Consider the following 27,212-nt stretch of genomic DNA (forward strand, 5'->3'; position numbering starts at 1 on the left):
ATATACTCCAGACTGTGCTTGATAAAGAGTTATGCCAGGAATGGGATCTGGGAAGTCGGAAGGGGGCTAGGGAGGGGGGTTCATGGGGGGGAGGGGGGAGATATAGTTTCAATTTTCAAAACAATAAGAATGCACTTGTATACTGTTGCTCTTTTTTCTTTTTTTTCTTTTCCTTTTATTTTCCCTTTTTTTTCTTTTCTTATAATTTTAGTGTAAAATACAAATTGAATAGATTAATGAATAGTAGAAATACACCGAAGTGAGGAGTAGAGGGAAAGAAGAGGGAGGAGTCAAGAGGGAGTGAGAGGGGAATGTAAGGAGGGTGAGATGGAGGGAAGGGGAGAAAGGAATGTTTGAGGGGGAGGGGAAGTAGAAGAGGGGAATGCTGGAGGGGAGAAATGAAAGTTGGAGGGGGAGAAGAAAGGGTGTATGGAGGATCGAAGTGTTATGTTGGTTTTCCATGGTGGAATAGAAGATGAGTTGTGTTTATTGCTTTTTTAATTGCACAGTATATAAGTGATTGTATAAAAAGGAAAATGAAAATGAAATAAAAATAGTTTTCCAAAAAAAAAAAAAAAAAAACCTCACCGCACGTCACTGTTTGAATCCCAAACTCAGTTGAGCCCTGCTGGATGATGTAATCTTCCCAGGTGCCCTGTGGTGAGTTGCTGGATGGGTCCTATTATGTCCTGGAGGCCATGTTTTATATGTTACAGATGAGCTGGCTCAGGCCTTAATGGCCCATTAACAAAGGTGGGAGTAGAGCTGAATTTCTGCCTCTCTTTTAGAGGAAATATTCTGCCCTTTTTAATATTTCCTACAATATTTCATTTTCCTAGGAGAGGGGTGGGTGCTAACTTCCTACACATGTCAACCCGTGAAAACCCAATAATTGAACACATGGTTCCCACTTAAACTTTAATACAGTACTTTAAAAAATGGAGAGAGGGGCAGAAGGTTGAGAAGTAAATTCATTCATCGTAAAATTTGGGGATATCGTCTCCTAAAACCACTTCTTCCTTGGCGCCGTCTTTGGTGATGGTGACAAGGTAGATGATGCCCCCACTGGAACCATCCCGGACCATCGCCAAGGCAATAGCTGGAGGAGGGAACAAAAGGGTTAAAATCAGCTATGGGGGCAGTCGATTGGACCAAAATAAAGAGATGAGTCAGAGCTACACCAATCACATCCAAGAGAAGGTAGCTTGGCATTTCCCAGCACTGAACTTTCCCCAAACAGCTAAGTGCCCTCCCACCTCATGGGAAATGACTTCACCTGAAAAACAAACCAATTCTTGTTCTTCTCAAAAGAGGACGCTGGAATCCTGCCACAATCTCAGTTCCTATCAGTTTCATTTCTCAGAAGGTTCTTAGGCCTTGCATAAGGATGGGATGGGATGGAATGGAATAGAATAGTTGGAAGGGACTTTTGAGGTCTTCTAGTCCAACCCCCTGCTTAGGCAGGAAACTCTACACCACTTCAGATAAATGGCTATCCAACATCTTCTTAAAGACTTCCAGTGTTGGAGCATTCACAACTTCTGGAGACAAGAAGTTTGAGAGACCGCCTTCTGCCAATTACCTCCCTGCGTCCCATCAGATCGCACAGGGTAGGCCTCCTCCGAATCCCATCCGCCAGTCAGTGCCGACTGGCGACTACTCGGAGGAGAGCCTTCTCAGTTGCAGCTCCGACGCTATGGAACAATCTCCCCGTGGAGATTCGCACCCTCACCACCGCCCAGGCCTTCTGCACAGCCCTCAAGATCTGGCTATCCCGTCAGGCCTGGGGATGAAAAATCTTAGTTTGTCCCCTCCCGAATGATGAATGAATGTTGTGCTCTATTTTTAATATTATGTATTGTCTTATGTCTTTTGTCTTTGTACCCCCTTTCCCGTTTTGTTTTGTAAGCCGCCCTGAGTCCCCTCAGGGCGGCCTATAAATTATAATAAACATTCCAAACATTCCAAACAAGCTGTTCCACTGATTCATTGTTTTAACTGTCAGGAAATTTCTCCTCAGTTCTAAGTTGCTTCTCTGCTTGATTAGTTTCCACCCATTGCTTCTTGTTCTGCCCTCAGGTGCTTTGGAGAATAGCTTGATTCCCTCTTCTTTGGGGAACCCCTGAGATATTGGAACATTGCTATCATGTCTCTCCTAGTCCTTCTTTCTATTAAACTAAACATATCCAGTTCAGCAACAATTCTTCATATGTTTTAGCCTCCAGCCCCCAATCATCTTTGTTCCTCTTCTCTGCACCTTTAATGGGCTTTTGCTGATTAATCTTAGTGGATAGAGATTAGAAGTTAAAGATGAAGTTTAAGAGATGAATTTATAGAGAATGAGGTGAGGAATAGGAGGAAGTTTCTTGATTTTACATTAACAGAGATTTATAAGTTGTTAATCTTCATTATACTTGGGGACAAAGGTGGCAGTTTTTTTTCTTTTTCTTTGCTTACTAACTGTTTAACAGTAATCTTCAATGAAAATATTACTAAAAGAATTGTGTATTCTGATTTTTTTCATTAAAATATTTGATGCACTTTTAATTGGTTATTGCACAGTTAACTGACAATATATTTGATAACTAACTATCATATTGGTGGGTATGGTGTGGCTTGGTGGGTGTGGCAGGGGAAGGATACTGCAAAATCTCCATTCCCACCCCACCCTGGGGCCAGTCAGGGGTGGCATTTGCCAGTTCTCTGAACTACTCAAAATTTCTGCTACCGGTTCTCCGAACTACTCAAAATTCCCACTACCGGTTCTCAGAACCTTCTGGATTTCACCCGAGTGGCATTAAGACTTCCCGTGATTTTGATTCTACCCCTCTGTTTATGCAGAGTTCTAGGTTGCCTTTCTCCTTGATTAGTTTCCATCCATTGCTTCTTGTTTTGCCTTCAGGTGCTTTGGAGAATAGCTTGACTCCGTCTTCTTTGTGGAAAACCATTAGATATTGGGGACACTGCCTCCATATTAGATTATGGAAGGACTTGTCTGCAGAAGTTGTGAATGCTCCAACGGTGGAGTTTTTAACAAGAGATTGGACAACGCTTTGTCTGAAATGTTTATGAGAGTTTCCTGCCTGAGCAGGGGGTTGGACTAGAAGACCTCCAAGGTCCCTTCCGACTCTGTTATTTTGTTATTCATGAAGGCCACCTTAGAGCTCCTAATGGCTTTCTGTCCTGTGAGGCCACTTTGGATCCTGTTTGCCTAATTGGATTGCTACCGTGCATAGATGTGCATGGATCTTGGACTAAATTTACTTGAACTGTTAAACATGACTGGGATGTTTACTATTTGAAATGGTATAGGATCTCCTGCTTGAGCAGGGGGTTGGGTTAGAAGACCCCGAAGGTCCCTTCCAGCTCTATTCTAATTCTGAGTTCTTCCTCCAAGTTTGAACCGACACTTCTTCCACTGTGAGCTTTGGCACCGAGGGGGGCGGGGGGGGGGGGAAGGACAGCAAAGGCCAAGTATTGGATCACCCAGCCAATGATTGAAGAGAATGTCCTCGCGTCATCTGTTGCTATGTAGATTCAGTTACGGAGGCTGACAGCAGGCAGGAAATTTCCCTGCCAACTATGGAAAAGCTTAGTAGCGCCCCCTGGAGGTGGAGAGACGCAACAAGCGGCAGTAGCTGGAATTCAGCTTTGTCTAGGAAAGAGGGTGGCCTCATGCAAGGAGGATGGACTGATGGCAATGGTGTGTGTGTGTCATGGGAAGGGTTGAAGCATTATGCTAGGGACAGATTGTCTTGAACGAACTGTGTGGTTGATGACTTGATGGCACACAATCAATCAGATTAACAAGATTTGGAAGGGTTCTTGTAGGTCATCTAATCCAACCCCACACCCAAGCAGGAGCCCCTATACTATTTCTGATAGAGGGCAGTCCAGTCTCTTCTTGAAAGCTTCCAGTGATGAAGCTCCCACGACTTCCGAAGGCAATATCTGTTCCATGGGTTGATTGTTCTCACTGTCAGAAAATTCCTCCTGATTTCCAGGTTTCTAGGCTCTGCTTGATCAGTTTCTATCTGTTTTTCCTTGTTCTGGCCTTCGGGTGCTTTGGAAAATAGCTTGACCCCTTCCTCTCTGTGGCAGCCCCTCAAATATTGGAAGGCCACTATCATGTCACTCCTGGTCCTTCTCTTCACTAGACTAGCCAGGCCCAGTTCCTTCATATCCTCTTAGTCTCCAATCCCGTAATCATCCTGGTTTCTCTCCTCTGCACCCTTTCTAGAGTGTCAGCATCTTTTTTATAGTGTGGTGACCAAAGTGAATCTCTCAATCAATCAGTGGGACAGCTTCCCTTCAGAAATTGTGGGTGCTTAATCACTGGAGGCTTTTAAAAAAAGACTGGACAGTCACTTGGCTGAAAGGGTATAGGATCTCCTGCTTGAGCAGAGGGGCTGGACTAGAAGACCTCCAAGGTCCCTTCCAACTCTGTTATTCTCTTTTACCATGCCCTTAACCGTGATACATGCTGCAGGTTGTGAGCAGTGTTGGTCCTGCTGTTGAAAAATGGATTCTGGCAGTTTCCTCTCATCCTCACCGACCAGGGGTGGGATTCAACTGGTTTGAATGGTCCAGGCGAACCGAATTTTAATCTGGTTTGCCAAACAGGTAGTTGAGAGGACTAGCTGACCCTCCCCTCCCCTCCCCGGAGTCTCCATGCGGCCCGTTTGGGAAGGTGAAAAACAGGCCTACCCGAAGTATCAGAAGTCCAGAAACAGGCCCATTTCCGGTCTCCGGAGCCCAGGGGAGGCCATTTTTGCCCTCCGGGAGGCTCAAGAAAAGCCTCAAGACACTGGAGAACTCACTGAAAGTCTGGAAACGGGTCCATTTCCAGCCTCCAGAGCCCAGGGGAGGCTCCAAGAAAGCCTCCAGAGCCTGGGGAGGGCAAAAAATGGGCCTACCAGAAGTCCAGAAACGGGTCCATTTTCAGCCTCTGGAGCCCCGGGGGGAGGCCATTTTCACTCTCCCAGAGCCTCGAGAAAAGCCTCAGCAGCCTGGGAAGGGCGAAAACATGCCCCTTGCCATGGTGCAGGAAGCTGAGTAGGCCACGCCCCCATGGCCACGCCCACTCAACAACCAGGCAGAGAACTGGTTGCTAATGTTTTTCAATCCCACCCCTGTCACCAATCCAGAATGGAACCAACCCCACAGATACCGTTTTTGGTGAACTGACGACATTCCTCCCGATTCATCCCGGGTTTGTAGGCAGAATCGACATAGCCGTAAATGAAGGTGCTTCCTGACCCTCCAATGGAAACGGGCTGCCGGTTTAACATTCCTCCCAACGTACTGTAGACCTGTCAGAGAGGAAGGAGGGGATGAATCCTGCCTTGTGGCGCAAAGTCAGCACATCCACCTTTCGTGGTGGTTAGGATACCTTCATCCTGCACATTATTACTTCGGAGGGAAAGGACGGGACTTTCCTTACTAGGAAGCTGGATAAAACTTCCTGGTGAGCAGGAACAACATGAATGAAATGTATCAGGGGTGTCAAACTCAAGGCCTGCGGGGCCGCCCTGCCAGCGAAAACGGGAGCTGTATGTTTGAGGGCAGAGGGCTAGCAAATCAAGCTAAAAACAAAAGAGAAGGAGATAGACGTTTCCCCTTTTGCATTTGAGCCTCCAAGAAAGAGACAGGAAAGGAAAAGAGCAAAGAGGAAGGGCAAAGAAAAAGAAGGAAAAAGGAGAAGAGAGCAAGGAAGGAAAAAGAAGGAAAAAAGAGGGGAAGGAAGAAAGGGCAACGAAGAGGGAAGGAAGGAAGGAAGGAGATTATAATGAGAGGGAGGGCAGGTTTGAGGGGAGGAAACAATGGCAAACCACTTCTGAAAAACTTGCCAAGAAAACTGCAGGGACTTGCCCAGGAAATGGACACGACTGAACAGAAGAAAGAAAAAACTTGGGCTAAATGGGCTTGTCAGCCTCTGCTTTGCTGCTGCTTCAGCTGCCATTGAAACGGGGAGGGGGGGGACATGGTATTTGGGAGGGGAATCATTGATGTGCTGGAGGAAGTTTCTAGACGCTGAACTGACCACTTTACTGCGCATGTGGAGGAGGGGTGTTTCCCGCCAAGGCCAACGGTCTAGCATTTCATCCTGGCAATGCCTTTCGAAGTTATCTCACACCCAACATTTGGGGGAAATATGATTGGACTGTGCACAGGGATGCCAAAGGGAGGGGAATGAATTATACATTATATAATTTGCTTTCGCGCCTAATTAACCAGACTCAGCTTAGCTTTGCAACTGTTCATTTATAATTAGTAAAAGTACACTTGATTTCAAATCAAATGGAGTCCAGTGGTTTTCTTTCCTAATTACTGAATGAAGTGATGCTGACAGGGCTTGTGTGAGAGAAGTAACTAGAGGTCTTAATAGATTATCAGTTGGGCCTGATAGAAGGCTGCATCCTGTTTTGATCACTAAATTATAAAAAAAGATGTAGAGACCATGGAAAAAGTGCATTAAATCACACCAAAGATTATTAAGGGACTGGAGGCTGAAACATACAAAGAATGGTTGCAGGAATTGGGTATGTCAAGTCTAGTGAATGAAGGATGAGTGGTGATATGATAGCAGTGTTTCACATTTGAGAGGCTGCCATAAAGAGGAGGGGGCCAACTTGTTTTCCAAAGCACCAGAAGGCAGGACCAGAAACATCAGATGGAAACTGATCAAGGGGAGAAGCAACCGGGAATTAAGGAGAAACTTCCTAACAGTGAGGACAATTAACCAGTGGAACAGCTTTGCCTTCGGAAGTTGTGGACGCTTCATCCCTGGAGGTTTTTAAGTAGAGGCTGTTTGAAATGGTATAGAGCCAGGTGGCACATGGAGCCATTTGTTAGGGCGCACGAAGCATTGCCCTGTCAGTTCCAGTGTGCATATGGACGCTGGCCAGCTGACTTAGGCCTTCAGCCTCCGGAGGGTGAAAAACAACCCAACATGCAAACCGGAACTTTGGGAATGGACTTTGGGTTTGCGTGTTGGGCTGTTTTTTGCCCTCCGGAGGCTTCAGGGAAGCCTTTTCGCCTTCCCCAGGCTCCTAGAAATTATGGAATTATGGGTGTGGGCACACCTGCGAATGACCCTCCTGTGCTACCCCCACTTTGGACACACGATGGGAAAAAGATTAGCCATCACTGCTATAGAGACTCCTGCTTGAGCAGGGGGTTGGACTAGAAGACCTCCAAGGTCTCTTCCAGCTCTATTCTGACTGATCTATAGTTCCCCTCTGAGCAGCCCCTTCTCCAAAGTTCCCCGGTATACCTACCTGCCCGCCATTCTGGGGGTCCCATCCAGCCACCAGCAGGTGGGCCGAGAGCTCCGGGTGTTTGTAGCTGAGGGCTTTCACCAACGTGGCTGCGGCCAGGACCCGTGGGGACTTCTCTGTCTCCAGGCTGTGGGGAGAAGGGAAGATCATGCTCAGTTGTGCCTCCGTTTCTCTCTCTCTGTTTGCAGTTTGGGAGGGCAGGTCCAAAGTGGATCTCCTGAAGACCTTGAGCCTCACCGGTCACTTGTGTGAAAGCTGCAACTCTGGTTTCTGGGACATTTTATCAAGGGATTCTCAGGAGTCATTTAGCAATAGCAATAGCAATAGCAGTAGACTTATATACCGCTTCATAGGCCTTTCAGGCCTCTCTAAGCGGTTTACAGAGAGTCAGCATATTGCCCCCAACAATCTGGGTCCTCATTTTACCCACCTCGGAAGGATGGAAGGCTGAGTCAACCCTGAGCCGGTGAGATTTGAACCGCTGACCTGCTGATCTAGCAGTAGCCTGCAGTGCTGCATTTAACCACTGCGCCACCTTGGCTCTTTACACAACGCTTTTAACCTGGGTGTTGAGTTAATCCATTTTCTGAGCTTTTTCCTATACCAACAAAGAGGCTGGGTTTGCATCCCATGCTAAGCCCCTACCAGGTAACCCAGATTAAAAATATTTTCAAGTAGTCCCTTACCACCACAATTTAGCAATTTATGTTGCTAAGTGAGAAGTTTGTTAAGTGACCTTTGCCCCATTTTACGACTTTTCTCACCACATTGGTTAAGTGAATCACTGCAGATGTTAAATTAGTAACACGGTTGTTAAGTGAATCTGACTTCCCCATCGACTCGGCTTGTTGGAAGTCTCCGAAAGGGAATTGCGGGACCCCAGGACACTGCAACCGTCCTAAAAACGAACCAGTTATCGAGCATTCGAATGCAAATCACATGACCATGGGAATGCAGCAACGGTCATAAGTGTGAAAAACTCGACCACTTTTTTCCCAGTGTCGTAACTCTGAATGGTCACTAAGCAAACTGTTGTAAGTTGAGGACTTTCTATTTATTTCCTGACCATTCAAAGTAAGGTCCTGCTTTGGATAGGGCAAGTGAGGCCGAGAGTTCATGAGGATTATTAAACACTTTTGTTCTTTTAGCTCTTCTGGATTAATAAAAATAAATGGAATGTGTGAGAGATGGATTTTAACCGTGTTTAAGAAGTTTAAGAAACCATGGTGAGGAAAGGTGAGGAAAAAGTGTAGGGGGAAGGCTTAGGTTCTCTGTTTTCCCCATCTGTAAAGTGGGTATAATCATAACTGTGAATACTGTGATTGCTCTGTCAGGGACCTAGGAGTACTCACCTCAAACGATCTAAGCCCCAGCGCTTACTGCAATAGCATTGCCAAAAAGGCATTAAGAGTTGTTAACCTTATTTTGCGAAGCTTCTTCTCCGGTAACATTGTACTGCTAACTAGGACACACAAAACCTTTGCCAGACCAATCCTCAAATACAGCTCGTCTGCCTGGAATCCACTCTGTATATCGGACATTAATACAATCGAGCAGGTCCAGAAGTATTTCACAAGAAGAGTCCTCCACTCCTCTGCTCACAATAGGATCCCTTATGACACCAGGCTAGAAATTTTGGGCTAGAACTATGCTGTCTACCATCTGACCTAACGGTAGTACACAAAGTTGTCTGCTACAACGTCCTACCTGTCAATGACTACTTCAGCTTCAACGGTAATAATACACGGGCAAACAATAGATAGAAACTCAAGGTAAACTGCTCCAAACCCAACTGTTGACCAGCAACAGAGTGGTCAATGCCAGGAATGCTCTACCTGACTCTGTGGTTACATCCTCAAACCCCCATAATTTTAACCTTAAACTGTCTACCGTGGACCTCACTCCATTCCTAAGAGGTCCGTAAAGGGGCTGTGCATAAGCGCACCAGCGTGCCTACTTTATTTGTACTCATTTCCTGTATTCATGTCCATGTTTATACTTATACCTGTTATCTCGTACATGTTTGACAAACTAAATAAATAAAAATAAATAAGATGGAGCAAGTCTGTTTATGCTTCCCTCCATAAAAACAAAATGATTGGCAATTTTCAGTCTGTAATTGTTCTCCCACTCACTTGGAGGAAAAAAATCCCCCTGAACTCAGGAGCGCATAGCACTGCCTTGCAAATGTCAATTGGAAAATAAGAAAGCAGAGTTTAGGAAGGAAAGGATTGCGGGCAAAACCCAAGATAGCAACAGGGTTCCTGGCTTCGGATGTCGGTACTTTCCAACTCCTTGCGGCAGGGAGCGCTTGATCCCCTGACTGGAGCCAATAAGATCTGTGCTTTGGCGGCTGCCTTTTCTGGGAAATCAAGTGATAAAAAAGAAGCACCATTTTTATAATGGCCCCCAGGGGGCGATGCTGCATCGGTAGAAAAAAATTCCCACCAAGGACAGAGTTGAGCTGAAAGATTTGATTCTCCCAGAGACACCAATGAATGAATGAATTATATTGGGTTTAAGCATAAGGGGAATTGCTTCAGTCATCTTTTTTCCTTGTTTAACAGGAAAGAAAGGAGGATTTCTTGTTCCCAGAGGCCCAGGGGAAAAAAAAACATTTAAAATGGGCATCTAACATCACAAATGTCATCAAAAAAGCATAACAAAGAATGTTCTTCCTGCTCCAATTCAGAAAGCTCAAACTGTCCAAGGAGAGGCTGATTCTGTTCTACAGAGGAATTATTGAGTCTGTCATCTGCACCTCTATAACTGTCTGGTTTGGCTCTGCAACCAGACAAGACAGACACAGACTCCAATGGATAATTAGAACTGCAGGAAAAATAATTACTGCCTTCCGTTGAGGACCCGTATTCTGCACAAGTCAAAAAGAGGGCTGTGCAAATATCTACAGACCCCTCGCATCCTGGACATAAACTGTTGCAACTTCTTCCCTCCAGACGATGCAACAGGGCAGGAGTGTTAAACTAGGATTTCTTCCAGGGTTGGATCACTATTGTGGTTCTTCACGGGCCAGCGGGCAGGATGGGAGAGAGCGGGAGGGCAGGGAAACACGTTGGGATGCCTCCTATAGCTCTTTATTGGCTAAAAGAGGGGCATGGTGGGGCATGCCCCGTGCCTCGTTTTCGCCCTCCGTGGCCTCCTGCAGCACTCTGCCAACCGAAAACGGGCTCCCGAGGTCCCTGCACAGCCTGTTTTAAGTGCTGCTGGAGGCCATGGAGGCCTAAAATGGGTTACGTGTTGGCCTGTTTTCAGCCTGTTTTCGGTGGCAGAGGCACCGCAAGCTGGTCATTTGATATTCCCCGGCTGGCCCCGAAGCCGGATTTAAGGCCTTTGAGTTTGACACCCCTGTTATAGGGCATTGCCAAAACAACTAGACACAAGGACATTTTTTTTCCTCTATGCCATTGCTCTGTTAAACAGCTAATTCCCACAAAAGTGTCAAACTACCTATTAGGGCTACCTTGCTATTATCCTTCTCATCTTTCCTATTACCTATTTTCTTATCATGACTATGTTGCTTGTATCTTATGATTTATATTGAGTGTTTTAATTAGGCTCCTAGTATGATTTGTGTCGATTGCTTATTTAGTATCCTATGACTATCACTGAGGGTTGTATCTTACGATTTATGATGATTGTATCTTATGATTATTGTCATGATTTAACACTTGTTGCCTTGTATGTACCCTGAGAGCAGTGGTGGGTTTCAAAACATTTTGGAACCTACTCTGTGGGTGTGGCCTCCTTTGTGGGAGTGGCTTGCTGGCCATGAGACCTGGTGGGAGTGGCTTGCCGGCCATGTGTTCTCTCTTTCTCTCTCTCTCTCCTTCCTTTTGTCTCTCTGTCCCTTTTTTCTTTTTTTTCTTTCATCTCTCTCTCTCTCTTTCTTTTTTCTTTTATTTATTTATTTATTTCTTCCTTTCTTTCTCTTTCTCTCTGTCAGTCTGTCTGTCTGTGTGTGTGTGTGTGTGTGACAGTGGTGGGTTTCAAAAAATTTTGCAACCTCTTCTGTAGGTGTGGCCTGCTTCCCGGGTCCACTGGTGGAACCTCTTCTAACCGGTTCGGTAGATTTGATGAACCGGTTCTACCGAATAGATGCGAACTGGTAGGAACCCACCTCTGCCTGAGAGCTTCTGCACCGGAGACAAATTCCTTATGTGTACAATCAAGATTGGCCAATAAAGAATTCTAATTCTAGTTCTAATAATTCTAAATATTCTAATTCTAAATTCCCTTTCACTTTTCTGACATGAAACTTGGCTTTTGACAGAAGATGAGCAGAGAGACTGCTTTTTTTTTACACCAAAATCTCACAAAGTTCAGGGGTGGAAATATTGTTGCCTCTTGTGATTTGGAGCATTTTAAAATGTAACACACACACACACACACACGCATACACACACCCCAAATGCTATTTGCTTCAGGGTAGAATAGGAGTCTCTGAAGAGACATAAAACTCACAAAGATCCCCCTGGGGAGGGGGGGGAAGGAGACATTTGTGTCCGCAGAAGAAGGAGGACTGAGAGGCACAGAGAAGCGGTCAAAAAAGCCCAAATGGCCAACACCACCTTGTGATCGAAAGCCCGATCTGTTTTATGTACATCGGGAAGTTCAAAGCTTTAATGAGAGGTTTCGAGGCTCCATCTTGACTTTTTTGACCCCACCCCTAGAGACCTCACCTCCTGAAGATGAGGAACGTATCGTCCGGTGACTGCCTTGGTGGCTAATTTCCACCCTTCTCTCTCCTGTTCATCCCTGATCACCACTGATCAGGAGTGCCTGCTCAGGCCTACTCTATCTAGATCCCACTTTGTGCCCTGCTGATCTCTCTTCCTCCTCCTCCTCAGATCTGCAACCCTGACAGCTGGTGCCCCTTGGGTGTGCTTTCCTTTCCGGGGCCAGAAGACGGGCAGAGCTGGAGACCACTCTGGGGTTGGGCTTCCGTGGAAGGGGAGGACCCCGGTGGGCTCCCGTGAGCAGCTCCTTAGACTTCCTCACCTGTGGAGCTCCAGCTGGTAATTGATCATGTCAGCCATGGCCTCAGCAGCAGCCGCAGAGCCAGAGAGGGCACAGTAAATCCGGTCGTGCAGGGGCACCAGCTTGTTATAGAAGCAGTTGACCACCGAGTCCCTGGAAAGAGGAAGGCAAGACGTTGAAAGCAATCAGAATAGAATTAGAATTAGAATAGAATATAGAATATAGTAGAATGGAATAGAATTAAGAATAGAATAGAATAAAGAATAGAATAGAATTAAGAATAATATAGAATAGAATAAAGAACAATATAGAATAGAATAAAGAACAGAATATAGAATAGAATAGAATAAAGAACAATATAGAATAGGATAGAATTAAGAATAGAATATAAATAGAATATAAAATAGAATATAATAGACACAAGGAATTTGTCTCCAGTGCATAAGCTGAAGTGTACATAGAAGCAACAAATGATAAATCATGATCATAATCATCAAAGTACGTTCATCATAAATCATAAGAAAAAAAACACTTAGTGATAATCGTTGGGGGAGTGCTGAGAAAGAAAGGAAGAAAGAAAGAAAGAAAGGAAGGAAGGAAGGAAGGAAGGAAGGAGGGAGGGAGGGACGAAGGAGAGGGAGGAAGGACCACAAATCTGGCGCTAGATGCAGCTTCAGAAGATACCTTGAAAGAGCACAGCAATCCAGGGCTGGAAGGGACCTGGAGGTCATCTATTCCAACCCCCTGCTCCAGCAGGACATTGTTAAAGTGAGTTTCTGTCTTTTGACCCCAGTCACATGACTACATAGCCATGCCCACCCAGTCACATGACCCCTTACCAAGCCACGCCCACAGAACAGGTAGGAAAAAGATACACATATTCCTTCAGCCCTTACCCTGCAGAAACTCGGGAGTCAGAGCCCAGGACGACCCCGCCATCAAACTCCACAGCCATGATGGTGGTCTGTAGAGGAGAAGAGGAAAAAGCGTTATTTGTAGAGCAGAGGAGAAATAACAGCACTACTGCTGCTGCGAACTCTGTGTGGTGTCAGGGAGGGCATCCGACCAGCAAATGCTCAACTCCATCCAGTCGCCACATCTCTAACCCGAATTAGGGGATTGCAACATCGTAAAAGAAAGTTTAGTTTCATCAATTGAAAACCCCACTGAAAGATCTATGGGGCTGCCAGCGGGTTCTGGGTAGTTGCCAGCCGCCTGAAAACAAAACCAAGCTAAAATCTTGGCAGGGAATCTCAGCGTTTTGGCAAAACTGCTTCTCCTGCCTTTCTATCTAATTGGATCTGTTAGAATAACAGAGTTGGAAGGGACCGTGGAGGTCTTCTAGTCCAACCCCCTGCTCAGGCAGGAAACTTTACACCACTTCAGACAAATGGTTATCCAACATCTTAAAAACTTCCAGTGTTGGAGCATTCACAACTTCTGGAGGCAAGTTGTTTTTAATTAATTGTTAATTGATTAACAATTGATTAATTGTTCTAACTGTCGGGAAATTTCTCCTTAGTTCTAAGTTGCTTCTCTCCTTGTTTAGTTTCCACCCATTGTTTCTTGTCCTGCCCTCAAGTGCTTTGGAGAATAGCTTGACTCCCTCTTTTTCATGTCAACCCCTGAGATATTGGAACACTTCTACCGGATCATATCACCCCTAGTCCTTCTTTTCATCAAACTAGATTCTAGAATATCCAATTCTAGCCACTGTTCCTTATATGTTTTAGCCTCCATCCCCTAATCATCTTTGTTGCTCTTCTCCGCACTCTTTCCAGAGTCTCCACATCTTTTTTACATTGTGGGGACCAAAACTGAATGCATTATTTCAAGTGTGGCCTTACCAAGGCCTTATAAAGTGGTATTAACACTTCTCGTGATCTTGAGTCTATCCCTCTGTTTATGCAGCCTAGAACTGTGATGGCTTTTCTGGCAGCTGCAGAAGGCCAAGCACGGAACATTGAATTGAATTTAATTTTATTATTTGTATGCCGCCCTTCTCCGGGAAGGACTCAGGGTGGCGAACAATTCAAAAGGGGAAAAAGGGGAACATAAAACGAAATACAGATAATTAAAATAAGCAAGGGTCACGCAACCATACAAGTCGAGAGGGGAGGGAACTCATCAACCCCAGGCCTGCCGGCAAAGCCAGGTTTTGACGGCTTTTCGGAAGGCCTGGAGAGAGGTGAGGGTCCGAATCCCTACGGGGAGTTCATTCCAGAGGGCCGGAGCTGCCACAGAGAAGGCCCTCCCCCGGGTAGTAGCCAGATGGCATTGGCTAGTAGATGGAACCCGGAGGAGGCCAACCCTGTGTGATCTAATGGGTCTGTGGGAGGAGAACATGACTCCTTCTGAAGCTATGCAGGGGAATTTGAGCTGGCAGGGAGCCCCGAGTCCATTCAACATGCCAAGGCTGGCCTGCAGCATAGCAAAAGTCTCTCCGGGCCGGTTGTGACTTTACACAGAGTTTTACAGCGTACACAGAAGGACGCGCCTTTCCCATCCCAGGTGGGTGGAAGGTTCAAAGATCAGCTGTATCAGTGACTTTGTAGCTAGATAAGAGAACACCTGCTTCCTTACGGCCAACATATCCACTCACTGAACGGGTTTGCAGAGAAAAACCAAGCAGTACAGATAGTCCTCGACTTATGACCGCAACGGAGGCCAAAGTTTCTGCCGCTAAGTGAGACAGAGGGTTGAGGTCCCCCCCCCATTTTTTACAACCTTTCTTGCCAGAGTTGTTCAGGGAATCATGGCAGTTGTGATGTTATCAACGCGGGTTGTTAAGTGAAGCCGGCTGCTTCCTCGACTTTGGTCAGAAAAAGGTGATCCCATGCCACCAGGATATTGCAACCGTCATAAATAGGGGCAGGTTGCCAAGCGTCTGGATTTTGATCGTGCGACCGTGGGGAGTGCTGCAACGGCCATGTGGAAAATGGTCATAAGTCACTTTTTTAGGCGCCGTTGTAGTTTCAAACGGTCACTAAACAAATGATTGTTAAGTAAAGGGCAACCTGTACTTACAAGGCAGCTTAGGATAACCATGGCAGACCATTTGAGTGACAGGAGAATTACTGTATTTTTCGGAGTATAAGATGCACCTCCCCCCCTAAAAGAGTGTGGAAATGTTGGTGCATCTTATACACCGTATACAGCTATTTTTGGCCTCCCGAAGCACTGTCCTCGCACCCCATTTTTGTGAAAAATGAGCAGTTTTTCACAAAAATGGAGGCTTTTTTTACCTCCCCTCAGCCCCCACCATTACTCTGCAGGCTTCAGCAGGACTGGGGGAAGGCAAAAATAGAGGAGTTCGTGCCTTGCTCCAGCCCTGCTGAAGCCTGCAGAATGCTGCTGGGGGCTGAGGGAAGTAGAACACTTGTTTTTTGTTACTTACCTCTTCGAAATCTTGGTGCGTCTTATACACTGGTGCGTCTTATAGTCCGAAAAATATGGTACTTCCATTTCTTGTTGGTCCTTCCTCCCCTCTCCCACTATCTCCCCTGCTCTATTTTTCAGGCTTTTGTGGAAGGAAAAACCCCAAACTGAGCTTCATGCTCGGCCAGAAGGAGGAGAGGACACCCCGCCAAAGGAATTGGGAGATGGGGGGCTCTTAGATCCACTGTATTCAAAGCTGCATCTTCCCCACCTATAAACCAATCAGTCAGAATAGAGCTGGAAGGGGCCTTGGAGGTCTTCTAGTCCAACCCCCTGCTCACACAGGTGACCCTATACCAGGGGTGTCAAACTCAAGGCCCACAGGCTGGATCCGGCCAGTGAGGTACTTAGATCTGGCCTTTGGGGCCGCAGCAAAACAACAAAGGACCGTCCTGCAGTGCCTCTGCTAGTAAAAACAGAGCTCCTAGAGGGCTGCAAGAGTGGCTCAGTGGCTAACAGGGTCATAACAGGGAGGGGCAGATATGGCGGGGACTTTAGGGCAAGCCATTACCGGGGAAGGAGGGTTCGCTACATCACAGAGATCCCTCCTTCCGGCCCTATGAGTCCCACTCCAAGACCAGATGGCGCGAGCAGCCAGGACCCTGGTCTCAGGCTGTTGTCGCTAAATGCCAGGTCTGTTGTTCACAAAGCTCCCCTCGTCCGGGACTTAATTGTTGACGAGAGGGCAGACCTGGCATGTATTACTGAAACCTGGCTGGGCACAGAAGGAGGAGTCCCCCTTGTAGAGATGTGCCCAGAGGGATTTCAGGTGCTTCATCAGCCGAGAGCCCAGGGAAGGGGTGGCGGTGTGGCTATTGTTATCCGGGAGTCTTTGTTACCTCGTAGGGTCCCTGCTCCGGAGCTTGTCGGGTGTGAGTCCCTGCTGATAAAGTTGGACCTCAAGGGTCAAGTGGGTCTGCTGCTAACGTACCTGCCTCCCAACTGCGTTGCGGCATCCCTCCCCTCGCTCCTCGAGTCAGTAGCCGAGCTGGCAGTTGAGTTCCCCAGGCTTATAGTTCTGGGGGACTTCAATTTGCCATCGCTCGGTGAACGCTCTGATGGGGCGCAGGAGTTCATGGCTTCCATGACAGCCATGGGCTTGACCCAGGTAATTCGGGGCCCAACCCATGCAGCGGGTCACATGCTCGACCTCGTATTCCTCTCGGAGCAGTGGATGTGTGATCTTGGTCTGAGGGGTAATGAGATCATACCCCTGTCGTGGTCAGACCACTGCCTACTGAGGCTCGACTTCCGGAGGCCAAACCCCCACCGTAGGGAGGAGGAACCGACCAGGTGGTTCCGCCCCAGGCGACTTATGGACCCGTTGAGGTTCCAGACGGAGCTTGGGGTTATTCCTGATACTCTCGCCCACAGTTCGGCGGAGACTCTGGTTGCCGCCTGGCATTCGGCGGCGTCGGAGTCTCTTGATCGGATTGCGCCACTACGGCCCCTCCGGGTCAGTGGATCCCGGAGGCCTCCTTGGTTTACCGAGGAGCTCCGGGAGAAGAAACGCCGGAGGAGATGCCTAGAGCACCTGTGGAGGTCCGATAAGTCCGAGGCGAACCGAGCACTTCTGACCACCTGCACCAAGGACTACGTTAGGGCATTAAGAACTGCCAAAAGATCATACATCTCTGCCTTGGTTGCGTTCGCCGAGTCACGCCCAGCCGCCCTGTTTAGGATAACCCGCTCCCTCCTTAATAGGAGGGATGCGGGAGACCCCTTGCAGGGTAGGGCTGAGGACTATGCCCAATTCTTGGCGGACAAAATAGCTCGGTTTCGATCGGACTTGGACTCCACCGCAGTAGATCCAGCCGAGACACAAGAGGACTACTTGGCAAATCACCTCTGGGTTGAGTTCCAGGATGTTGCCTCTGGGGATGTGGACAAGGCCATTTGAGCTGTAAGTGCCTCCACCTGCATTCTGGACCCGTGTCCCTCCTGGCTGGTTGCCAACAGCAGGGAGGTGACACATGGCTGGATCCAGGCGGTCGTGACCGCCTCCCTTCGGGAGGGGCACTTCCCCGCCGTACTTAAAACGGCGGTGGTGAGACCCCTCCTGAAGAAACCATCTTTGGATCCAGCCATTTTAAACAACTTTCGTCCTGTCTCCAACCTCCCCTTTATCGGGAAGGTTGTTGAGAAGGTGGTGGCCCTCCAGCTTCAACGGGCCTTGGAGGAAGCTAGTTATCTTGACCCCTTCCAGTCTGGCTTCAGACCTGGTTACAGCACAGAAACCGCTTTGGTCGCATTGACCGATGATCTCTGGAGGGCCAGAGATGGAGGCTATGCGTCCATCCTGGTTCTCCTTGATCTCTCAGCGGCTTTCGATACCATCGACCATGGTATCCTTCTGCGACGACTGCGGGAGGTGGGAGTGGGAGGCACTGTTCTGCAGTGGTTCTCCTCCTACCTCTCGGACAGGTCGCAGTCGGTGTTGGTCGGGGGGCAGAGATCGTCCCTGAGGCCCCTAACATGTGGGGTGCCCCAGGGTTCGGTCTTATCCCCCCTACTATTTAACATATACATGAAACCGCTGGGCGAGATCATTCGGAGGCACGGGATAAAATACCACCAATATGCGGACGATACGCAACTGTATCTGTCCGCCCCGTGCCAACTCAATGAAGCGGTGGACGTGATGAACCAGGGTCTTGAGGCCGTTAAGAACTGGATGAGCGCTAACAAACTGGTACTCAACCCGGACAAGACCGAGTGGCTGTTGTGCTTCCCTCCCAATAATTTGGCTAATGTACCAACGCTTAGGCTGGGGGGGTCAAATTTTATACCCCTCAGATAGGGTCCGCAACTTAGGAGTCCTCCTGGACCCACAGCTGACTTTTGACCACCAGCTGTCAGCTGTGACCAGGGGGGCATTTGCCCAGGTTCGCCTGGTCCGCCAGTTGCGGCCCTACCTAGATCGGGAGGCTCTCACAACAGTCACTCGAGCCCTTGTGATCTCTAGACTGGAATACTGCAATGGGCTCTACATGGGGTTGCCCTTGAAGTGCATCCGGCGACTACAGCTAGTCCAGAATGCAGCCGCGCGAGTGATAGTGGGCGCACCGCGGTTCGCCCACGTTACACCCGTCCTCCGCGAGCTGCACTGGCTACCTGTTGGTCTCCGGGTGCACTTCAGGGTACTGATGACCACCTTTAAAGCACTCCATGGTAGTGGATCTGGGTACTTGAGAGACCGCCTTCTGCCGATTACCTCCCTACGACCAATTAGATCGCACAGACTGGGCCTCCTCCGAATCCCATCTGCCAGTCAATGCCGACTGGCGGCTACACGGAGGAGAGCCTTTTCTGTTGCAGCTCCGACCCTGTGGAACGATCTCCCCGTTGAGATCCGTACCCTCACCACCATCCAGACCTTCCGCGCAGCCCTCAAGATCTGGCTCTCCCAGCAGGCCTGGGGATAGGTTCCCAATTCACCCGCCCGAGTGTTTGATTGCTGAACGAAAGTTGTGTTTTTACTATTTTTCTTTGTTCACATTTTGTTTTGTTTTTTGACACTGCACCCCCCTCCCTTGTGGTTGTAAGCCGCCCTGAGTCCCCTCAGGGAAAAGGGCGGCCTATAAATCCCAATAAACTCTATAAACTCTATAAACTCTAAGACACTGAGCTTGTCGATTAGAAAGGTCGGCAGTTCGGTGGTTCAAATCCCTAGTATGTGTGAGCAGGGGGTTGGACTAGATGACCTCCAAGGTCCCTTCCAGCTCTATTCTGATAGACAGACAGACAGACAGACAGACAGACAAGCTGCAGCTTTGAAAACAGTGGATCTAAGACTCCCCACCCCATCTCCCGATTCCTTTGGGGGTCTTCTGCTTCTGGCTCAGCATGAAGCTCTTTTTGAGGGTTTTCCTCCACAATTCTGTTTCTTTTTTAGGCCATTGTGGCTGAAAATGGAGCTCAGGAGTCAATTTTTGCTGGCAGAGGGCTCAGGCCACCACAGGGCACCACAGCTTGAGTGAAGTCAAGCTGGCCATGCCCCCTGAAGTCAAACACAACCCTGATGCGGCCCTCAATGAAACAGAGTTTGACACCCCTGCCCTACAGCATTTCCAACAAGTGACTGTCCAGTCCAGAGATGGTATTCAGCAGGTTCTGACCAGTTCTGGAGAAGCGGTAGTAGAAATTTTGAGTAATTCGGAAAACCAGGAAATACGGTTCCACCACAAAACCGCGGATGACAAAATCGCGGTCGACAAAAGCGCGTATGTGACGTCATCACAGCGCGACGAAAAAGATCGAAAAATGTAAAAATAAAGCGAAAACCTTACCCTAACCCCCCCAAACCTAACCCTAACCCTAACCCTAAACCTAACCCTTAACCTAACCCTAAACCTAACCCTAAACCTAACCGTTAACGTAACGAAAAACGTAACGCTAACCCTAAACCTAACCCTTACCTTTGTGTGAATCGGCTTGCTGTAATTTAATTTTTATTAATTTTTATTTCAATTTTTCGATCTTTTTCGTCGCGCTGTGATGACGTCAAATGCGCGATTTTGTCGATCACGCTTTTGTGGTCCGCGGTTTTGACGGGTCACGGGAAATACCACCTCTGGCTGGCCCTGGCCCATCTTTTCTCTGCCTCCCAAGTCCCAGCTGATCAGGAGGGAATGGGGATTTTGCAGTATCCTTTCCCTGCCACTCCCACCAAGCCACACCCACAGAACTGGTAGTAAAAAAATTGAATCCCATCACAGGTCCAGACTTTTCTTAAAAACCTCCAGTGATGAAGCACCCACAATGTCTGACGGCAAGCTACTTATGGGGATCGCACAGGAAAACAAATTATTCACACAGAATCCCACACGCACAGCCAGAAGGGTCCCTCCCATCAAGGATATCAAATATTGGGAGCCTGCTCACCATCCAGAGCATCTCATCCAAATTTCAATACAGGTAGTCCTCGACTTACGACCACCATCCAGCCCCCACATTTCTGCGGCCAAGCGAAACATTCATTAAGTGTGTTTTGCTCCCTTTTACGACCTCCCTTGCCAGAGTTGTGAAGTGACTCACTGTGGCCATTAAATCAGTCACATGGTTGTTAAGTGAATCCGGCTTCCCCATCGACTTTGCTGGTCAGATGGTCACAAAAGGGAATTGCGTGGCCTCCGGGACGCTTAAATCGTCCCAAAGACGAGTCAGTTGCCAGGTGTCTGAATTTTGATCACGTGATCGAAGATATGACCATGGTCATTAAGTGTGAAAACTGATCATAAGTCACTTTTATCAGCACCGTTGTAACTTTGGACAGTCACTAAACGAAAGGTTGTAAGTGGAGGATTATCCGTATTGTCTTATTTGCATAATTGACAGTTAACACACTTAAAGGACTCAAATGTGTTCAGATGCGATGTTTCTCAATTTGAGTGTTCCTCCTGGAGGGGCAGATTCAGTTCCGCGCAGGTGGTGCTAGGTGTAAACTGGGTGGCCATCTTAAGTAAGTGAGATGGGCTCCTTTACTCCAGATGTGGGCTGCCCATCTCCCAGCCTCAGTTTCCCCTTGATAAGTCAGCAAATGGAGTCTCCTGCTGACTTCCCAGACACGCCAGTTCTCTTTGGGGGAGCAAATGAATGAAACTCCCCCCCTTTTCCCCCAATAATCTAGCTGGGAGGATTTCCTTGTGGTCTCCCATCCCTGCTTAGCTTTTTAAAAGATGCCCACAGAGGCTTTGCTGTAACAATTGCACAAAAGGGGGTGTAAGTTAGTTCTCTTTTTGGGGGCAAATGAATGAAACTCGTCGTTTTTTTTTCCAATGCCTCAGTCTAGCCCGAGGATCTCCTGGTGGTCTCCCATCCCCGCTTAGCTTTTCTTAAGATGCCCACCGATGTTTTGCTGTAACAATTGCACCAAAAATGGGCGTAAGTGTGACCGGTGGGCCATCGAGGTTCGCTTCCCGTCTAGATTCTGCCTTGCAAGTAGAAACATAGCGCTTCCACTCTTCTTGAATTCAAACGTCTCCCCGGCACCACTTCCGCGTTTGGCGAGAGAAACCCCTTCCTCTCCCACGCCCCATCCTCCCTTCTCCTCCGCTCGCGTGGCAACGTTTGGGCGTGGGGGGGGGGTGTCCCTTGATCTGCACCCCCGTCCCTTTCAGAGCCACTCACCCCGGTGCTGATCTTCGTTACCCCGCGATGGTCCATAGCGGCCCCTTCTCACGAAGCGCTTTTGCGGAAATCTCGGAGTCGAGATCGAAAGTGATAGCAAGAGATTCCACGCGCGCAGCGCCCTCCCGCGGACACCAGGGGGCGCCCCGAGCTGTCAATCAGAAAAAGCGCCGCCACCGTGGGCTCAGGGCCACTATTCTTTCCCCAGCCTGTTTAGCCGAAGGAAGTGGGTGAAGGGAAAGGGGGCTCGGCGTCGCTTCCCCACGCGGCTTCCCCACGCGCGGGAATCCGCTTCTGGGGCGGGGAGGAGGGGGGGGTTAAAATTTGACCCGGGGATCGGGGCTGATTCCCTGCCAAGACAGCCTTTAGAAAGAAGCAGAGCTTTCCAACCACTAGGAAAGACTACAGCTTTTGTCCCAAAGGCAACTGGACTTTTTTTCTTCTTCTTTTGAAGACGTTTCGCTTCTCATCCGAGAAGCTTCTTCAGCTCTGACAGGACGGTGGGGGATTGAAGGGTTTATATTCCCTACAGACAGCTGGTCGTTTGCATCCTTTCAGAGGGTCCTTGGAGAAATTGGAGGTTTACTTGGGTCCTCGGGGTCACCTGAGTTCCTGTAGTCTGCAATTTTTCCCCCTCTGGAAATCCATTCCTACTCCCACACCATTCCAAGGGTCTTCATCCCAAATTGTACAGCTATAGCTGTATAGGAAATAGGAATATCAATCCTTCCATTCCTCACTGTCCCGTCAGAGCTGAAGAACTTCTCGGATGAGAAGCGAAACGTCTTCAAAAGAAAAGAAAAACCAAGAAAGTCCAGTTGCCTCTTGAAAAAGCATTTTTTGGGGACAACCGAGACCTGGATGACTCAGAATCTCTACAGACTTTTAGCTATACAATTTGTGCTTCAACAACCCTCTACAGAACGATTCAAACTCGGACCACACATCTTCTGAATAGCTTTTATCCCAGAGCTATAGTTGCACTCAACAATGAACTAAAGGGACACCATCAGTGAGCTGTTGGACAGCATTACTTGCTCTGTCGTGAGGATGCTTGGGTGGTTTAGGGGTGGGGAATTTTTGGTGGGTGGATGGGGGTGTTTGGGGATTGTCATGTCTGTTGGGCCTGGTCTCGGGGGGTTATATGAATTTTGCTGTATGGGTATACTGTGTATAAACGTACAATGACAATAAAGTAATTTCTAAAAGGATGCAAATGACCAGCTGTCTGCAAGGAGTATCAATCCTTCCATTCCCCACCATCCTGTCAGAGCTGAAGGAGCTTCTGAGAAGCGAAATGTCTTTGAAAGAAAAGAGCAAGAGAATCCAGTTGCCTCTTGAAAAGGCACCTTTGGGACAACCATGACCTGGATGGCTGAGAATCTCTACAGTCTTTTACTACATCTCTTGCTTCCTGTACAGGCATGTCCTCGACTTACAACAGTTCACTTAGGACCCTTTTTCAGTTATGACTGTCGCAGCATCCCCAGGGACACGTGATTTACATTCAGATGTTCGACAACGGGTTCATATTTATGACGGTTGCTGTGTCCTGGGGTCATGTGATCTTCTTTTGCGACCTTCGGATGAGCAAAGTTAAGGGGGAAGCCAGATTCACTTAACAACTGGGTTACAAATTTAAGAACTGCAGTGATTCACCTAACAACATTGGCAAGAGGTGTCGTAAAATGGGGCAGACCTCACTTAACAAATGTCTCATCTAGCAACATAAACTCTGGGCTCAATTGTGGTCGTAAGTCGAGGATTACCCATACTGACGCTAGAGGATCAGCAGCACCCCTGTGTCAGGCCTGCAGCATCTGAGAACTCCTGACAAGGATGCAAACCAGTAAAGGATACACTCGACATTGGCCACGTTCGCATGAGCCCTGTACCTGCTTGGCAATTTAGCGCTTTGTTAAAGGAGAGTTTGCACATGCTGAGCTCCAGAGGAGGAACTATCGTACAGCACTGGAGTTTTAGCTGGTTTGTGCCAACACAACTGCGAATTTAATTATCTTGATCAGGCCTGTTGTGTGAATCCAACCATGATATAATCCTTGGAAGAAGTTCATTCAGCTTTTGGCCTCCTTCTTGAGCCTGGGTCAAAATGTAAACCTCCTGGCTACATTTCTTCTCCCTGCAGACGATACATTATATTCTCCCTCCTCTTTTCTCCTTTCCCTGGAGAAGTGCAGGTCCCTTATTTTTTATTATTATTATACAATTGTATCACAGCGGCCAGTTGTTTTGCCGGATTTGGCATTGGTTACTAGTCGGGCCCCACCCAGGGGCCTAGGACATCGTAACCTATTTTCGTAATATGCGTGCAGATCCAAGCAGTGCGGCTTTTTGCATTTGACTGATGGTGATTTTGTCAATTTTTAACTGTTTTAAATGTAATTCCAGTGCTTTTGGAATAGCACCCAGTGTGCCAATTACCACTGGAATTACCACTGCTGGCTTGTGCCATAGTCGTTGAATTTCAATTTTTAAATCCTGGTATTTTGCGATTTTTTCATGTTCCTTCTCGGCGACCCTGCTATCACCTGGTATTGCGATGTCTATGATTGTGACCTTATTTTTCTCAACCAGTGTGATGTCTGGTGTATTATGCGCCAGTATTTTGTCCGTTTGTATACAGAAATCCCACAAGATCTTGACCATCTGATTTTCGGTGACTTTTTCAGGCTGATGTTCCCACCAGTTTGTTGCTGTTTTAATATTATAATTTTTGCACAAATTCCAATGGATCATTTGTGCTACTGAATTGTGCCGCAATTTATAATCAGTCTGCGCGATTTTTTTACAGCAGCTGCGTATGTGATCAACAGTTTCATCAGCTTCTTTGCAAAGTCTGCATTTGGCATCATCAGAGGATTTTTCGATTTTGGCCTTAATGGCATTTGTGCGAATAGCTTGTTCTTGCGCAGCCAGGATTAGTGACTCTGTTTCTTTCTTTAATGTACCTGTTGTTAACCATAACCAAGTTTGTTCACTGTCCACTTTATCTTTTATTTTTTCCAGAAATTGGCCATGCAGTGCTTTGTTCTGCCAACTCTCCATTCTTGATTTTATCACATCTTTTCTGTATTCTTGTTTTGTCTATTGGACCTTCAGTAGATTTTTGTTCTTTACTTCGATTAATAGATGTTCTTGACTTTCTTTTAAATAATCAGCCAGTGCATGTTTTTCTTCTTCAACTGTTTGCTTCACTTATAATCCTCTGCCACCTGATTTTCAGGGCAGGTATAATCTATCAGTATCACCAGGTAGATGTAAATTGTAGTGCATTGTCATTAGTTTCTTGGTGTTTTTATTATTATTATTATTATTATTATTATTCATTTATTCATTCATTATTAATTATTTAGTATTTATTATTGTTTTATTATTTATTTATTTATTTCTCCAAAATGCATTGATTCCTGACTATTACCAAGTCTAATCCTTGCAGTTTTCCAAAAGTGGTTTGCCATTGCCTCCTTCTTAGGGCTGAGAGAGAGTGACTGGCCCAAGGCCACAGAGCTAGCTTCGGGCCTAAGGCCGGATTAGAGTTCAGAGTCTCTTGCTTCTAGTAGGTGCCTTAACCACTACACCAGTGGTGGGATTCCATTTTTTTTACTACCAGTTCTGTGGGCGTAGCATGGCGGGCATGGTTTGGTGGGAGTGACAGGGGACGGATACTGCAAAATCCCCATTTCCTCCTGATCAGCTGGGACTTGGGAGGCAGAGAATAGAAGGGGGCAGGGCCAGTCAGAGGTGGTATTTACTGGTTCTGTGAACTACTCAAAATTCAGCTACCACTTCCCCAGAACTGGTCAGAACCTGCTGAATGCCACCTCTGCACTACCGCAGATGGGCTTTTGGCAATTCTTTGGTTCTGAATAAAAATATTGTCTGGCAGAGAACTGGGAGGGGAGGGGAAGGGATGTCCTTGAGGTGCGGTCAAAAGAGTCAAAATGGAGGCCGGGCCTTTTGAGGCTTTGCCTTTTTTTTTAATGCGGGTTTTTCCTCAGGGCCATTTTAATAGCATTATGCACCCCGGGCAAAGCAGTGTACTGGGGCAGTGGTCTCCAACCTTGGCAACTTTAAGACCTGTGGACTTCAACTCCCAGAGTTCCTTAGCCAGCAAAGCTTTGCTGGCTGAGGAACTCTGGGAGTTGAAGTCCACAAGTCTTAAAGTTGCCAAGGTTGGAGACCACTGTACTGGGGCCCCTCCGACAACTACTGACAGGAATAAAAATGTAAATGGTCGATAAAATTAAGCATATATTTATTTTATCAGCAATTAAAAAAAAATGATGTTGAAACACTAAAAACAAGCTGTGCAGCAACAACTAATCAACCTAATAAACATTTGAACAATACACGAAAAACACAATTATACTCAGTAAGCCATACAGTTGCTTTATTTATATGATACAAGGTGCATTGAAGGGTTAACATACACAGATTAATAGGGGCCCCTTATGCTTGTGGGGCCCACAGGCAAGTCCCCTTCAGGCCCACGCATTAAAACAGCCCCGCTTTTCCTTCTTTGAAGCCAATATCCTGGTTACCTTTTATTCTCCAAAGCAGGAGTTACCAACCTTTCGGATTTCAGGGACCACTAAATTTATAATTTTAAATCCTGTGGACCACTAATATGATTTTAAAAAAATAGTATTTAGTGCAATATAAAAAATGTAAATAATTTTTCTGGGCAACACCAAAATTTTCTGGCAGACCGCCAGTGGGTGATTGCTGCTCCAAAGCGCCTGAAGGCAAGATCAGAAGCAATGGGTGGAAACTAATCAAGGAGAGAAGCAACTTAGAACTAAGGAGAAATTTCCTGACAGAACAATTAATCAGTGGAACAGCTTGCCTCCAGAAGTTGTAAATGCTCCAACACTGAAAGTTTTTAAGAAGAGATCAGATAACCAAATGGTAGGTTTCCCGCCTGAGCAGGGGGTTGGACTAGAAGACCTCCACGGTCCCTTCCGATTTTGTTATTCCATCCTATTTTTAAGTCATTCCATCTAACGCTCCTGTCGGTGCAGGAAGCCAAGAGTGTCTCTGAGCTGCTACAGAGTATTCCTTATACAGGAAACTTGGCTTGGGAGGAGGAGGAAGAGCAGTAGGAGCGTGTGAAACGGGTCGGCGGCTGGTACGTGCAAATAAGAGGTTTGCACGGGAAGGAGGGAAGCTGGCGCGATTTGATGTTGGTGGGCACGTGTGAATGCGCGGAACAAGACGCCGCGGGGCTGAATCCGTGCAACGGAAAGGCCAGGGGTGGGAGAGAAAGTTGCGTTGAAAGTTAAGAGAAAGCGGTCACTTTCTCTCCTTCTGCCCCCCCCCCAACCCCCGCTTCTCCCCACTTTCCCT

The 27,212-nt window shown here is 47.3% G+C and overlaps 1 protein-coding gene across 1 annotated transcript; it reads right to left on the minus strand.

Annotated features, from left to right (window-relative positions):
- Positions 1-823: 823 nt before the first annotated feature.
- On the minus strand, positions 824-22,000 carry PSMB9 (proteasome 20S subunit beta 9). The gene is made up of 6 exons (XM_032209836.1): positions 21,846-22,000; positions 13,175-13,242; positions 12,300-12,431; positions 7,281-7,407; positions 5,171-5,312; positions 824-1,099 (listed from the first exon to the last, which is right to left on the minus strand). Exons 1-6 carry the CDS (start codon positions 21,879-21,881, stop codon positions 972-974), a joined length of 633 nt encoding a protein of 210 aa, XP_032065727.1. The 5' UTR covers positions 21,882-22,000; the 3' UTR covers positions 824-971.
- Positions 22,001-27,212: the final 5,212 nt, after the last annotated feature.

The sequence above is a fragment of the Thamnophis elegans genome, chromosome 2 (genome assembly GCF_009769535.1).
Source record: "Thamnophis elegans isolate rThaEle1 chromosome 2, rThaEle1.pri, whole genome shotgun sequence".
Lineage (NCBI taxonomy): Eukaryota > Metazoa > Chordata > Lepidosauria > Squamata > Colubridae > Thamnophis > Thamnophis elegans.

Bases quoted from the DNA above. Each gene is read 5' to 3' on its own strand.
- PSMB9 (XM_032209836.1), bottom strand. From the start codon at position 21,881: ATGGACCATCGCGGGGTAACGAAGATCAGCACCGGG. The intron at 13,243-21,845 runs GTGAGTGGCTCT...TCTCCTCTACAG, and splicing joins TAACGAAGATCAGCACCGGG to ACCACCATCATGGCTGTGGA. The intron at 12,432-13,174 runs GTAAGGGCTGAA...TCCTCTTTCCAG, and splicing joins GACTCCCGAGTTTCTGCAGG to GGACTCGGTGGTCAACTGCT.